Below are 16,798 nucleotides of genomic sequence, written 5' to 3'. Positions count from 1 at the left end.
CTTTGGCAACTGAAAAATAGTGGTGTTCCCATCTTCCAGTGCCTGCAGGCAAGCCTCACACTCTACGTGGTGGCTCTGCCTTCAGGAGAGAATCCGAGACAAGGTGATAGGTGGAATACAAGCATCAATTACAGTTAACCTTTCATATGCTTCCTGTCTCTGGCCTGTGTTTTTATGTCACCTGAACTTCTGTCCTCCAAATTGCCTCCTACTCCCCTACCAAAACCCATTCAGATCATACGATTTTCCAGTTTCTTAAAATAAGAAGAAAAGGCAATTTGAAATATCTTGCAGAAAACACTTTACAACCTTTGCTAAGTACCTTCAGAGCCTTAATGACTAAAGCTAGAAATCTGCTAAAGAAATAGCCTTCAGTGAAGAAGAGTACCTTTATATTTTACTGTGAAGATTAGTATAATTTTGATAAGCCACTGAACTCACTCTTCTCTTAAAACAGTGACAGAGCCAGGCTCATAAGCACCACAGTTTAATCTAGGTTATGTTGCAAACATGAGTGATTACCGCAGCTGATGCTTGAGGAAAAAACACAAACGGTGTGGACTGAATGAAGCGCCTCTAGTCCTTTATTACCCAGGCAAAAGGTATCCTGTTTAAGGTGTGGGTTTTTGTTTTTGTTTTTGGTTTTTTTTTGCAAGATGCAGACTGCTAGCACCTTACTTTTAGCACTTGCTGAGCAAGTTTTAATATTCATTAGCATACAGGCAACAGTAAAGACATGGGGACCAATCTCAGTGGAAATCTGTAGCTTTTTTCCTTCAAGCTGGCTGTGGTTTGCTGCTCTCTCCCCCCGCCCCACAATATTTAAATACATAGCTCATGTGAATGTAACATTCCCCTTGCAACCAGAAAAAGCGAGTATCTGCTTTAATAGACAACAGTTCACTACTGAGAGCCAAAGGAGAAAGGCAGAATTGTGGGTAAGACAGAGTAATGTCATCAGGGCATCTTTCCATTTGCATCTCTCTTTTTTGAAACTAGTTATTTTTTAATGCCTGCAATTAGACAGATCAACATTTCTGGTTTTAATTTAATGCAGAGAGTATGATAATTACTGTTATTCTGTTCTGAATTATATCCCTAAATTTCCATATAAAGTGGTCACGGTAAAACAGCATGAATTTGTTTTCAATTATTGGAGTATAGAATTTGTTGTAGGTTGGTTCATTTTACATAAGCACTGTCAAATTTGCTATGTGTCACCATACATCCTCTTTTTTTTCCCTCTCTCAGCACAAAAAAGGTCTTACAGCTCATTTTAAAGTGCTGTAGACTTTTTTGCGGACATTTATGAAAAGTCTTAATTTAGCAGCCCAGGGAGATCTTTGCACCGTAGTAAGATTTTCATTTTTCTATAGCGTATTTTTATCTTTAGCAATGCAAAAGCAGCAGTGATTGGATGAAATGTCATGCCATATAAAAGCAACTTATGTATTGAATTATAATTCTTAAACTCTTTTGACAACTCTCTGCCATTAGATCTGTATTTTAACCAAAAAGCAGATATGCCAAATAAATAAATAAATAAAGAGCAGAAAGTGGTGGCGTGCCAGGGAAATAAGAAGGAGCATGCTTATTTTTTACCTTCCCTTAGTGGCCTCCGCTGGGGAACCACTCACTGAATTGCTGATGGAATGTAAAGCTTCCTTGAAAATAAATCCAGCTGGGGACAGAGGTGGAATCACCACCTGTGTTCCCAGAGGATGAATGCTGCTTACAGCTCAAGAGGCCTCTGTGGTGCAGGAAAGTGTGTAATTCACACCTTCTTGAGCCAGCTTTACTGAATGCAATAATCATCTGGTCTTTATTTGAATCTCCCTCTTCCGGGACTGATTTCCACTGTCTTCTGTTATTCCAATTCTCCTAAAGCAGTGCAGTACATAAAGTTTCTCAGTCCAGATGCAGACCTCACATGGGCTCATGGCCACCTCCTTGCAAGCACACTCACAGTCGTATGTCACTCTGCCCCAAACCTCTCAATTATTGGCTGGCTCTTGGCAGTCTCAATGCTTTTAGCTGCTTCTAACCAATAATTGGGAGAGTTGTCAAAGCAGGATTCATGTCTTACTAGAAGAGTGTGAAGGAGGCAAGCTGTGGGTTTGTGTTGGGTTGGTATCTGCATTTATAAGTTTCATATACTTTCTTTAGGAGGACGGGAAGAAAGAATTGTATTATCAGGGGACGAGGATTGTCATTTGGATTAAACTAAAGACTTGCCCAGCAGAACAGCAAAATCTGGAGTTGAGGAATTAAAAAAATAAGTACAGAGGACTAGTACTAGAAGTGAAAGGTCCTGCATTTAGTGACTGGTATCTTCAAAGGACTATGAAGGTAAGGAAAAGAAAAAATTATCGAGGCCATGTCAAAATTTTATCTTTGCTGCAACAGAAGTAAGAAGAAAAAAAGAATTAGGTTTTAAGTTCCAGTGCTATCTTTAGATCTCAAACCATTTTTATTTACTTCTGTTCAGGTTGTGGCCACTCCAGAGCTCTTTTGCTGGAAAACTATGCTGCATAACAAATGTGTGTGTGTAATTCCTATGAATAGGTACTCTGACTTTTCCCCAAGTGCAGAGAAGCCTCATTCAAAATCCATGCAGAACTGGTCTTATGAATCACCTTGTTACTACCTTTTGATAGGTCTGATTTTTGGACCCACTGGGCACTAAAGGAGTGGCATGTCTTTACTTTATTGAGAGTTCAGTTGTCCTGTAAAAAAAATGAGCTTTTAAATATCACTGCAAACATCAGAGCAGACAACTTTGTGATGGGTGCACTTTGGCCATCAATGATTTTCAGCCAAATCCTGCCCTGCACCTAACTGAACAAAAAACACCTCTCACTTCTAACTTAGGATTTGTGCTTAAATTCCAAGTAAGAGTATGGCCCTCTAAGTATTTTTCCTGTATAAATTTAATTGTAAAGCATTCCTGTATCTAGAGTTATTTTAAAGTGAAGTATTAAAATAGTGCATTTGTTAAAATCAGTAACAAATATTGAACATGCTTAAAAAAATCCTTAGGTAACTGCAAAGCCCTTTACAAACAAGAAAAAAAAATGAAGCTTTGCGGCACAACAGCAAAAAGGAAATGCTTTGGAGATAGGGTCTAGTATGCATACTATACTGAGCCATGACATCAGTATAATTATTTTTCCCTAAGGTAAATGTCTTATGTTACAAATTCTTCCCTTGCCAGAGGCCTCAGGCCCCACAGATGTTCAGACAGCAAAGCACTTGAGTTCTCCACACCCAAGAGGTCTATAGGAGCTCTGTTCCTATACCATACCTACAGCCCAATCAATTTCTGGTTTTCTTATTCTGTATTTGTTGTCCCCTTTCACCTGCCAGAGACACTTCCCCCTTGTGTTTCTCAAAGTAGCCGATGCAGCTTTGAAAGGCAAGGTGTGCCCTTGCAGCAGATATTTTGCTGGTTTCTACTTCTGCTGTAGTCAAGTTTCTGTCCTGTGCTGGGACCAAATTTCCAAAACGTGTTGATTAAGCAAACACTTCCCGCTGAGAAAAATACCTGACATTGATCTTCAGCCCTACAGTAAGATCTGGTAAAGGAAGGTTCAAATAAGCAGAGATTCTTTTGGGATGTCCTGATTAGAAATCCCTTTCTGAAGAGTTCATATGGTACTGCCTGATAAGAGATTTTAGATGTTCCATGACCGCTTCCCCCATGTCTTTTACAAATAAAACTCCTTAAGATCAAACACATGGTAATGCATATTACTTATGGTATTTATTACACAGGAAATAAACTAAATTAAGGGTGATCATACTTCCTCAACAAGTTACCCAGCATTTGCTCTGTAATAATAGGTGAAAACAAATGATATAAAGACATTACATTAGAGTTAATATTTTAAGTCACAAATGACTGTTGAATATACCTATTTTAAGTACAACCCCTCTTAAAAAAGGTTGCTACTCATTTCCAACATGAGAGTGGGATTGTCCAGATGAAAAAACTGTTAAGTATAAATATCACTATTTTATATGAGTGAATTGTGAAATCAATTTTAAAGGAAAACTCAGAATCTGCTGCCTATATTGTTTACTATTAAGCCACACAGAGTAATGGAAATAAATGGTCATGTCTGGTTTTGCTTACTAGAATTAATTACTATTAAGGTTACGTAATTAAGCGTCATGCTTACAATATGATCTATTTTAAATGAAATAGTTCACAATACCAGTTAAGGCATTCCTGTGTATTTCTCTACATTTACTATAGGAAATAATACATATATTGACATAATGAAATGGCAGCGTGTCTTAAAAATAACTGCAGCATATGTTTCTGTATTATAGAAAAAGTGTAATACCTTAAAAATATAATAATACTTCTGTATATAATATCAGAGACATACCAGAGTACATTTGGAAACACATAGATTGAAAGTAGAGCCCACTTCTAAGGAGTGCTTATGTGAAAATAGCACCTTTCTATAAAAATCCAGTATTCATGTGCAACAATTACTCCTCTTAATGTTAGTCAAAATACAAAGTAGATCGTGTTGTGCAGTTGTTTCAGATTTTTACAAGTATAAATATATTACAACAGAAATTACAATGCAAAAAGAAATATTAAAAATATACTGCAGTTGAGAACACTGACTGGTGTAATATACTTTTAGAACTGACATAATGTACCTAACCAACCATTTAAAAATTAAAAGTAAAGAAACACTTTAAGTTTAATGCATACAAGTAATCTTTACTTGGCTTTGTACTGACTTAAGATAATACAATTCTGATTAAACAATTTTCATGCTTGTGGTCCTAAACTAGACCGAACTGGTTTTTAAAGGAATGTTTTTCCTTTCACAGAACTCCTCAGCTGAAGCTTATAATCTGGCCCAAGGAAAATCAGTTTTGAAACAAGTGTAGTATTGGTACAAAACATGCAATTACTGCGAGTAGAAGATAGGAGCGTTCAAGCTAAAGAGCTGCACAGGCAGACATGGGAACTGTGAGCTTCCAGGTTTAGTTACAACAGAGATTTCACATTAGCCCCAGTCCACAGTATGTTTAGGTAATTAACACTCATTTCAGCCAACCATCATTCTTTGTCTTCAACAGACATCTCAATGGAATACAAAGATTTGTCTCATTCTTCTCGCCCTTCCTTATCAACTGACAAATGTTAATGGTTATTCCATCAAATTGTGTAGTGCAGAATCTTATACGAGTTACTATGTCATCTACGGTTTGTTGGTGCTGGTTTCATCTAAGGGGAAACTTAAAAAGATGTCAAGAAGTTATTAAGCTGCCAAGAGAAAGATACAGATATTTGACACATGGTATCTACAAGACAAGACTATAAAGCCTGCGATGCTGGTTTCACAGTATACATCAAAAGTCCGTTGACAAAAAATAAAAGTGAGGATTATTCTATAGGGAAAATCTGAAATTTCGAAATTTAGTACATAATTGTTCAGTTTGACAGTACCAAAATGACTGCTCGTAAGGGATTTTGCTGCATATCTCTCAATTTACCTCACCACATAAGAAACGTAACACTACAGAAAACCGTATACTTTCCAGCACCATAGAGATCATTTCAAAAGCTATGGAAGTTGTGGCAGTGATTTAATTGGAAACAACAGGTTTGCTAGTTAGTGATAAAGCTGAAAGTACACATGAACAATTGTTTTCCAAAACCAGAAAAAATAAGTATGGAAAACTCAGCTGGATTTCTAGTTGACCATAAGCCAACTAATGGCTTGATGCTGCACTGATTTCAGTATCTTTGAGGGATATTTCCAAAGTTTTTTATTAAATGCAAGAGTAAGTAGACTTTTTAGAACATAGTGTGTCTGGCTCACTTTGAAAAACAGAAAGCAGCATGACTTTTCTGGAAGCAATAGATACATTCTACAAACAAAGCAAGTAATATATTGCAGTCTAATAGAATCATACAGGACAGCAATTAGTAGAAATACTGGCCTGATCCTATGAATACAACTTGCCATACTACCTTGCAGGTCCCGTGTTTCATTCATTTGTCAAATTCTTGCTTCATGTGTACTTCTTTAAAAGCTCTTAATTTAATTTTCACCTGTTTATGCTTTCAACAACTTCACTTTCACACTGAGACTGCTCCCATGACATCAAGTGCTAAATGAAATCTTCAGCTTAATAACAGAAAGATCTTTTCTTACTAATACTTTCAATAACTCACCTTGAATGGCAGGCCTAGTGTGACTCATTGACATTCCTGGGCCCTTAAATGAGTTGAACTCATCTCTCAGGAGAAGAAATAGGACTGTCTTTGTCTGGGCACAACAGATAGAATCATTCATCAGGAATCTTTGAAATATGCCTTACTGTTCCCAAAGCAACTGATTTGCCTCCCTTTGCTTCAGACTTTATCAGAGCAACTTGGTCAAAACTCTTAGAATCTCATCCAATAATATCTACAATCAGTTCAGACTCAGCTGCAGAATTATTTTTGGCTCGTAAAGGAGAAGGAGCTGGATTACCAGTCCCTTCATCCATGATGACTGCAACTGATTTGGCAGCTCTAACTAGACTTTCAAAACTAACCTCTCTGATAACCCTGTGAAACTAAATTTTTCTAGCAAACAAACTAGCAAATTTTGGCTGCCTCTAAATTAGCAGGACCCAGATTTCATTGTACAAGTATCTTTGTATGGAAATCTCTTGACCTATTTACATCTCCATTTCTGACTCAGGTTTCGCTTTGGTGGTTGTGATTAAAAAGGAAGTACGGCAATCATGTTGAATTAAAATAAATTAAAGCTGTGCACTTTCCCAGTTAGGCCTTTTGCGGGATGTCTTTCAACAGGAAGACAGGCCCATCCATCACTCTGAAGTGCAAATACATTTTAAAAGCTTCATTCTCTCTTATAATTTAAAATTTCATAATTAGTTATCATGGGTGGGGTTAGAGTTGCAAAACTTTGTCTCCTTATGGGTCCAGAGCTGGAGCACTTGATCTACAACAGTCACTAGTTTTGAAAGGCTGGCAAACCCCGAGTTAAACTCCAGAACAGCTATCAGCTTGTGAATAATCACATATATGAACTGAATTTGAATTGTTAATTATGTACTGGTTATTTCTATGCCTCAGCTTCTCTCTCCTCTATTACCTCAAGAGCAACAAATGAACTAAGTTTTATTCTTCATTTACACAAATGCAATTTTAGCCATAGTAATATTACATACATTTTTAGAAGCCAGAGAAAATTGCCTTCTATTTAAGTACACAGGGTATTTCCATTGTCACAGTACATTACATGGATTTGATGCTTAACATAAAGCTGTACTAATCTTCGTGGCAAACATAATAACAAAAGAAAGTTGCTCGGAGATTTTTCTATTTTTATTTTTAAAAATAACAAAAACCTTTCCATTGAAGGACCACATGTAAAACTATGGTTTCTCTGCACAGAGACCAAGGCTGCTTATTACCTACAGTATACTAGCTATGATGAACAGACCACCATAGTTGTGACAACTGATGTTGCTGCCTCCAGGGTAAAACAAAGGTTTACATATTACACAAGCAATTTAACTGTTTTCTAAACATATTGCCAAGACAGTGGGAGTTGGCAGCCAGCACTGTGTTTTAGGTTTTGGATACTTGGATTAGAAGTGACTGCTGATTATAGACCTTTTTATTTGTCTTCTACGAATTACAAGCAACCTAGTAACCCAGCAAAGAATTCTTCACAGCACTTAAACTTGTCTTCATGGCTTCCCAAAGATTACATACACAAATCACTCCACAAAAGTGGCGTAAGAGACTTGTGCATAGATAACTACATAAGACAATTGCCTTGTTCTAACTCTTAAAGAGTTCCCCAAAGTGAAATGTTTTATAATCCTTTTTGTGCAGTAATAAGAAATAAAAGAGTTTGGGCAAAGATTATCCACAAGAAAGAAACTTTTTTTTTTTGGGTTCCAGCTGAAACACAATAAAGAACATAATTAACTTCACAATTCTTTGTGTTTTTCATTTGACTGCAGGGAGGAGATGAAAGAGGACTGTTAAGCCTTGCATTCCATCCCAATTACAAGAAAAATGGAAAGCTGTATGTGTCTTATACCACCAACCAAGAACGGTGGGCTATTGGACCTCATGACCACATCCTTAGGGTCGTAGAATACACAGTATCCAGGTATCAGTAGAAGTCTAAAATTCACAAATTCTGTATTTCTCAGCAACCTTTTCATTTTAGTATTTCCCATTTCTAAAATTAACTATCAGATTTACAATGTGTATACTTGGGCACTTGCAGAAAAATTATTGCTGATTTTATTTCAAACAGTAGCTTTGGAACACCAGTAAGTACACTGGTTTATTCTTTTTAAGGCTTTTTTTAGTTATTCTGTCATTTTTAATTATAGTTATTTCCTACTTATTGTGTATAGGCAGCAAATTATTTTTTTGTGAATGCTGAAAAATTGAAATTTCTCAGAAATTATTGTTTGACATTTTTCCACCAAGTTACAACATCCACATCTTAAAGTGTAATTTGAACAAGTCAAGTTTATTTTTAGAAAGAAGAACAATGATAGTGAACTGTGAAAACTGTGTTCGTATCTTTATATTGCAGGAAAAATCCACACCAAGTTGATATGAGAACAGCAAGAGTGTTTTTAGAAGTAGCAGAACTACATCGAAAACATCTAGGAGGACAGCTTCTGTTTGGCCCAGATGGTTTCCTATACATTTTTCTTGGAGATGGCATGATCACTCTAGATGATATGGAGGAGATGGATGGTTTAAGGTACAAAAACTACCAATGGAATGAATTCTATTATTGTCTTCTGGTTTTGCACACTATTTGGGGTCAGAATCAAAAGTGATCAGCAGTTGTCAGGACAAATCTTACCTTACTCCCCCTTCCTTTACTGCATAATCCCAATATTTTCAGTGCCTGGGTTTAGCAAACTGCTGATTTTCAGAACAGTCTTACTGCTTAAATACATCTTCTTGTAGTTGCATGCTATCAAACCATTTAAATATTGGAGGCCTCACCAGAAGATGCAATTGTATTTAAGCACAGGTTAGTCTTCTTTTTTCCAAACTACTACTCTATGAACAAGACAACTTTATTGAGCAAACATTCTAAAAAAGTGTCACTAACACATACCAAAGTCAATAACAACACTGTATCACTTAGGAAAACGTCTAGAGAACATGCAGCAATCCTACTTTCATTCTACCTATATGATTTTCTCAACCTGCTTTTTCCCTCTGTTTTATTATGGTCTGTTAGAGTTGCAACATTTGCCTTAATTTAGAGAAAGTGTGGTACTGAGCCTTTACAAACCTGAAAGGAGTTCCTATGCGCAAAGGCCTCTTTGGATCAGCAGAATAGCAGGTGCTCCTGCCCTTTGCAGTGAGAATACACTTAAAACCAAGACCAGAGAGCAATTCTAATACTTGATTTTAAAGTAACGTAAAACAAGGGGAGACTGCAACAGATTCATGATGAAGAAAGACAGAAAGGAATCAATTTAAATATCACATCTGTTCATGTTTGTAAAAAGAGTTTCAGTGCTCTTCTACTCCTTCTACATTCTTGTCCTTCTCCCTTCCTCCATCACAATCATGAATGTAAGGCAAAACATTTTACTCTGTCCTGTTTCATGTAACAAGAAAGTTCTGATTCTTTACCAAAAATACCAACATCTCTATTCAACCAATACAATTACTTTCCTTTTTTTTTTTTTAATTAATGTATAATTAATCTTTGGATTCTACTGTGCCTAGAAATCATTGAATTCAAGAGTAGGATTCAAAGTGTTAGCAAAAAGCATTATGTAACTACATAGCGATTATATTCATAGTTACTCTAGAGGAGATACAGTATAAAAGAGTTAATAGCTTTATGTTTGAAGCCATAAAACAATGTCGATGTATGGAAAGTTGCTCTTATTATCAAGTTGCTTCCCAACAGCATGGTCAGAGGCATTCTAGTATGAACATAACGAGGCAACATATTGGCCAAACTGAATCGTTGATAGGTTCTGCTACTATTCTTTGGACTTGCATGTACCGTAAAACCAATCTAGATGTGATTATTCAGTAAAGTGGGTGGTTTATTTTGCTGGTTCACTGTAGTATTATATGGATTAAATCTACCAGTAAAATACTTTTTAAAACTAATTATTTTATCCTCCAACTTTCTCAGTGATTTTACAGGTTCTGTATTGCGCCTTGATGTAAATACCGACCTGTGCAATGTCCCTTATTCCATACCACGAAGCAACCCCCATTTTAATAGCACAAACCAACCTCCTGAGATTTTTGCACACGGACTCCACAATCCAGGCCGGTAAGTAAGTTAAAATTAAACTGAAGTAGTCTGGAGCAGATACTGTTTTCAACCAGAAATCTTTTATACAGATGGGTAACAAAATTTTAATAATGAAGGCAGTCATGAACTTTTTAAAACTTCTACTCCTCCACCAGTTAGAAACAAGTGTACATTGGCAAAGTGGAAGGAGAAGAGAATGCACAACTATTACAAGTCAAGATTGAAATGACAGAAACAAAGTACAGGATTTTTGGTTTTAATGAATAATAAAATGATTACCTTTATGAAAGAAGGTAACTTAAAGCAGAGAGTTGCTAAAGTACAGCTGAGATGGGAATCTGAGAAATTAGAGCAGTAGAATCTTGATTGAGAAAAAAAGGCACGTGGAAAACAAATGAGAACATCTGGTGATATCTAAACAATAACAAGGAGGAGAACAATGCTTCAACTAAACACATAATTCAGCAAATTAGGTGGGTGGTAGTACTGAAGTGACATTTAAAGTCATGGTTTGAAAAAATTCAGAAAGTCAAGTTGTTCAGATAAGGAGTTGATTCTTGGACTTTTTAACAGTCCAACATTCCTACACCATATAAGTCAACTCATTTAGCTTGGTTAACGCACTATTCATGTGAGGTGCTATTGAGTAGAGTACATTTTATCACTAGGAAAAAATAGTTTGGCTTCACATTATATAAAAAATGGTGCAGGGATGGGAAAGGTATATTATCTCTTGTATACAAATCTGATGCACTTCTCAGATATTTTGGCTCAGTATGAAACAGGTCTCTCAAATGAGTAGGTGCCACAAAGAAACAATAATCCTTCAAAATGTGATGCTTCATACTATTGATAGAAAATTATACATTATGAGCTCATCTAGCTCATGGATTTTCTTATATTTTTTGTTTTACAGATGTGCTGTGGACCGCCACCCAACAGATATAAACATCAATTTAACTATACTTTGCTCAGATTCAAATGGAAAGAACAGATCTTCAGCAAGAATCTTACAAATAATTAAGGGTAAAGACTATGGTAAGTTCCAGCCAGGGTAAAGCTACTGGGAACAGTCGGTTTCTATGCCTATGGAATAATAAATAGAAAGCAGAAAAAAAATAGATAAAGGTCTGTATAGCCATGATAGGTAACTTACTGCATAGACAGGATAGGTAACCTGCAAAAGATAGAACTTATGAGAAGTATGGTACAAGCAGATAAAAGATGCAAGACAAAACAAAATGTAAATGACTCAATGTTGTTCTTGTTGGTGTAGAATATCATGTAAATACGATTTAAGAAATATGCCAGTTTCTAGTCTGTCAAAGATCTCACTGTTGCTGCATCTGATGGCTCATAAAGAAAAGATTTTGGAATATCAGGAAGTGATGAAAATGTATTCTTAGCCACTCACAAATAACCTTTTAAGATACCAAATGGAAACCTCATGTAATGTGCCTCCTATAATGGAAAAAGTGAGATAGACAACAACAGACCACAACCAAACAGGGAAATGACTGAGCTCTGTTTAAATGTTACTAAAAATGAAAAACTTAGAAAAATGCACTATGTTACTACTTCATAATAAACGACTAGTTTAGATTAGATTGCAAAAAGATAAACATACTCCATTAGGGACTTAAAATTTTCAAGTGTTTCATGTGCTCTCTGAATCAGTATGATTGTCAGTCACAATTTTAGTTTCATGTTCAACTCTGATACTCACTAAGATCACTTGCTAGTTCAGGCAAGCCAGGTCACAGTACTCTGAGCTATCATCTACGTTGGCTGACCATTTAACAGCTTGTAAATTTGTGGTGGTAAAAGGTGATAAATACCAAAGGTGTGTAAAGGCATCAAGAATTGGTCTATCTCCTGGAATGTACCATCTTCTGATTTCATTCCCATCCGTAGTTCTCCCACCTGTACTTTACTTAAAAGCAAAGCAGCTGTGCTGGCTAGTACAATAGTACACAATGGTGTAATGTAATTGTTCCACTTTAGTTATTGCATGTATTTTCTGTGTTCATTTTATAAAAGCCAAACCAAAGAATAATATTTGGTAAACCACTGCTCCAATGGAATTTTGACTGCATCTTTATTGCAGAGTAAAGCAATATTGTGTCTATCCAGAACAGCTTGCCAATATTAATACTAGGCTGTGGGTCAATTGCTTCAATAAAAAGAGCTCATCATCCTTTTCTCCCATATAAAATTTCAGCTCTTACTCTTGTAGAATGATCTGTATCAAAGACTTGCAGATAGCCCTCCAACCGGAAAAAAAAGTTCCTATAAAACAAAAAGGTCTATTGGCTGTGGCTTTAATTTAAAATTATGCAGTTAGCATGTCAAGTTGAGCCTACTTTTACCCTAAGCAGTATTTGATTGCATGAATAGGAACATCTACACTGAAGCTTCCTTGAAGACATTCTTTGATATGACTAAACTCTGCAGTTTTGTAAAAAAGGAAAAGAGTATGTGTAGGAACTGCAACTACAGCAGCAGCATAAAATAAATTATCACAAGATGCTACAGCCAGCAATACTAGTGTTTTATGGGAGGTAACACACATACCATGTTTAAAACGGTGATTTTGAAAGAGTTTCTCAAACCATTGAATGGCTTTGAAAACAAGTTCTGCTGAAAATCACTGGAGTTTCTGCTTTTAGATACTGGAAGGACTTTACAGTGAAGGGGGTTTAATTGTATTCCTGAAGTTCAAGAGATCCATTCTGCAGACTGTATTGACACTTAAAAGTTAATAGCAGTAATCACATCAACTTCAATGGAAGTCTGACCTAATTCTTATATAGTTTTATTCTCCCAGCCTGTGCACATGGAAGAAAGCAATTATAGCCTCTCCTATCTAAATCCCTAACAGATTGTTTAATAAACAGCCTTTGTTGTAATTTTCTGATTTTTTTAATGTTTCATTTCTGGCAACACGTCTTGAATTTTGAGGAATGTTTAAATGGAATTAGCCTCTTTTCTTGAAGTAATAACATTTTCATAAATGTGAATCAGAATATGAAACTGCATATGATCTAATGCTACGGTAGTTCCTTTTTAGAAAGTGAGCCTTCACTTTTAGAATTCAAACCATTCAGCAGTGGATCCTTGGTTGGTGGATTTGTCTATCGAGGCTGCCAGTCTGAAAGACTCTATGGAAGTTATGTATTTGGAGATCGCAATGGGTAGGTTTCTTATAACTCACTCTTAAACAAAAATGCGTATAACATATTTAGTTATTGAGGTTCCTGTATAAAGGAACACCAATAGTTTTGTATATTGTGTCACTTTGCTAATTTAGCAGTGTGACAATGCAGATTAAATTCTAGATTTGGAAATAAAATAGCACAGCATTCTAATGAATGGCGACATATGTAACATATCTGATCCTTGGGAAAAAGTAGATAAAGACACTCACAGCATGGCACTCTTAAGATTTTAGTTCTTAGTTAGCAAACACTTACATGCATCATTTACATTATGATGGGTATAAATGGTAACCGTGGAACTGTTTCCCAAACAGGTCTAACTGGTAAGACATTGACAACTTTGGGGATTTTATGGAAACATCACTGATGGAGCAAAATGAATGTTTTTTTAATGAATGGGCAGTTTTCCGATGCCAAGTAGCTCAGTATTCACAAATGGCCATATAGTATAGCTTGAACCCAATTTTGCCATGTTTGAATGACAGGAAGGGAAATGCTGTGCTTTTTAAGCATCTGAAAAATAACAGGCAGGAAATCATAAGATGATGAACTGCACAGATGTATCTATGGAGCTACTTGCAGCAAGTGCTTAGTTATTTATCTGGACAGTGAAAAATCTCTATTCAAAATGTAATATAACAATTTGCTTTATGTGTTTTTGAATATAGAAATTTTTTAACACTGCAACAGAGTCCTGCAACCAAACAGTGGCAAGAGAAACCCCTCTGTCTTGGCAACACCGGTTCATGTAGAGGTTTCTTTTCAGGCCCTGTCTTGGGATTTGGTGAAGACGAATTAGGTAAATAGAAAAAGAAATATGTTATTAAATCATAAGCCTTATCGGTAATGCCTGCTGAACTGTTCAAAATTATAGTAAATATTTAAAAAGAAGAAATCTGAAGGCTATCTTTCCTTTGCCAAAGCTGTCTACACTGCTCTCAGCTACACCTTAGCAGCCTTGTAAGAAGAACCGAGAAGAGAATGGGTTGTTGGAAGGGGCAAAGGTCCTTACTGTCTCTCGCATTCTGTGAACTGTGTCACTCACTATGACATGATGTGTCATATTGCTTTTATTCCCAACTTGCTTTTATTCCCAACATTACAGACTTAAGGGGCAAAGATACTGCATGAGCAGACCAATCCCCCTCTTCTCCCGTCCTACCCAATTTTTTTTTTAACCAATTCTATACAATATGAAACAAAAATTGTTCATGATAAAGTATCTTTCACATTTTAGCATCAGTTTGGGGAAAGTGCTTATTTAAATTTTCAAATAGCAATGATTCTGTTGTATATTTCAGTGATGAGTGTCTCTTCTGAAGTTTTTTTAATCTCATCTTGCAAATACAGCTAGATCACAGAAGTCGTATTTGACATCTTAGGAAAGGAGAACTAATTTATTGCATTGGTTTCTTTAACAGGTGAGATTTACATATTATCAAGCAGTAAAAGCATGACACAGCCTCACAGTGGAAAACTCTACAAGATCATTGACCCAAAAAGGTGAGCATCGCATTTCTCACTAAGATCAGTCTTTCCTTCAACAGGTTAAAAAACAAATGGTAAATGTAGTTCTTTCCATGTAGCTGAATTATGCAATACTGACATTCAATAAGAAGGGAAATTCTCAGTGCAGGGGGCTTCCAAAAAGCAAATCAGCAGCAAGCACAATAGATTCACTAAAAGTAATCACTGTCTCATAGAAAGTGAATGTCAGAACAACACAGGTGTAACCAACACTAACTTCTGGAAATTTTTACTCTTTGACATTATGCTAAATGCTGCCCACTTTCCCACCTAGATTCACATTCTTTGCATGTTTTCATAGAAGTGTAGACGTATTTAATGTGGAACCATATGGACCAGTACAGGTAAAAGATGCTCCTGGTAGTTCTGAAGCCGAATGACTTGTAGGTACCACAGAGGTTATGCAGCATCAGTGGAAGGCAGGTGCTGGAATTCTCCCCAGCGCTACTGCTTCATTACCTGCCACTGTGGTGGGACAGTGCACAACAGGAGCTGGCTCAAAAGGTTACTACTGGCTGACAATACCTACTCTGTATACTGAAAAGCTACTACAGAAAATAATTTGACAGTACTAGCTAGCGAACAAGCCATCCCCGGTCAGTTCCAGTCTCACTTCCTCAATTTCAGTTTTGCCGTAATCTCTGAGGGACAAATTCAGTCTTTCCCAAACATCTCTTCTGTTGTATAGGAGATACCACCAATGGAGAATAATACAGAGGACTGAATCCGCAGTGGGTGTGAATTGTCACTGCTTACTGGGTTTCAACATCCTTCCATACCCCTGCATTTACCTGTCTCTCCCTGGGGAGATTTCGAGCACCAGGGAAGAAAACCTCCTGTCCTTGGCCTGTGTGCCAAAACACTAAATTCTTCAACAGTTCTTAAAGCACTGTTTCCAAAAGGCTTATAAATCCAACTCAAATGGTTTATAAGACACAGAATTAATATGATTGGTTTAATTATTTAGACTAATTTACCAGTTGTAAGGTGAGGATAAATTAAAATTATCAAACCAGAGTTTCTTGAGATGTGGTCACTTTCAGGTTCTTTGCAGAGCAGCTAGAACTATGAAAATATTAGGGAATCTGGAAAGACTGCAAAAAGCCAGTCCCCAACGTGACCCAGGGGCCTCGGCAACAATAAGGGAAGATGACTAGCAGATACTCACTTTAGCTAGAGAAATACCATTTTCTTCATGATGGATCTTGCTGCCCTATCAAACCAGGTCTGTGGTATGTAAAGGTACCACATCCACCCTGCAAAAGCATCAGCAATTAACACAAAATGAAATGGCCAACAGAAATGAAGTTTGTCATATTAATTACTTTGACTCTTTCATACCCTGCAAAAGCAACTGCCTGTTTGTTCAGCATCTACTTCAGCATGTTTCCCCATTAGCATCACATACAGTTAGGCTTGCATTTTTGGTTTTGCTGTTGACTGTTTAAGAGAGGAATTTATTTTCTTGTCAGAATTTAAATTCTGAAAATTGTTATTGGGACAACAAGTTAATTCAATAATAAATTCATTAAATTGGATGCACACTGTACTGTAAGTTACAGTAGAGTTTCAGTGTTTTATAGTTATACTATCCCAAACCTATAGCAAATAATTTGGAAGCAGATGTTACTGCAGGTTAGTGCAGTCTGTCAGTCAAGGTTATTATGTATGTTTTATTTATGCTTTCTGGTATTAAAAACATTTTTTTTAGAACAAAACTTGCCATTCTTACTG

The 16,798-nt window shown here is 36.4% G+C and overlaps 1 protein-coding gene across 1 annotated transcript in view; it reads left to right on the top strand.

The window, feature by feature from the left end:
• The window catches only part of HHIP (hedgehog interacting protein), a 73,970-nt gene that overhangs the window by 42,341 nt on the left and 14,831 nt on the right, over positions 1-16,798 (top strand). Inside the window, exons 5-11 of the mRNA XM_075500961.1 lie at positions 8,020-8,171; positions 8,610-8,783; positions 10,194-10,337; positions 11,236-11,357; positions 13,390-13,513; positions 14,206-14,336; positions 14,959-15,040. Of these exons, the coding sequence (XP_075357076.1) occupies positions 8,020-8,171; positions 8,610-8,783; positions 10,194-10,337; positions 11,236-11,357; positions 13,390-13,513; positions 14,206-14,336; positions 14,959-15,040 (929 nt within the window). The remainder of the gene's footprint in view (positions 1-8,019; positions 8,172-8,609; positions 8,784-10,193; positions 10,338-11,235; positions 11,358-13,389; positions 13,514-14,205; positions 14,337-14,958; positions 15,041-16,798) is intronic.

This window comes from Mycteria americana, chromosome 4 (genome assembly GCF_035582795.1).
Source record: "Mycteria americana isolate JAX WOST 10 ecotype Jacksonville Zoo and Gardens chromosome 4, USCA_MyAme_1.0, whole genome shotgun sequence".
Taxonomy (NCBI): Eukaryota; Metazoa; Chordata; class Aves; order Ciconiiformes; family Ciconiidae; genus Mycteria; species Mycteria americana.
The sequence above is the reverse complement of the archived record's forward strand: the minus strand, read 5'-3'. Positions and strand labels throughout refer to the sequence as shown.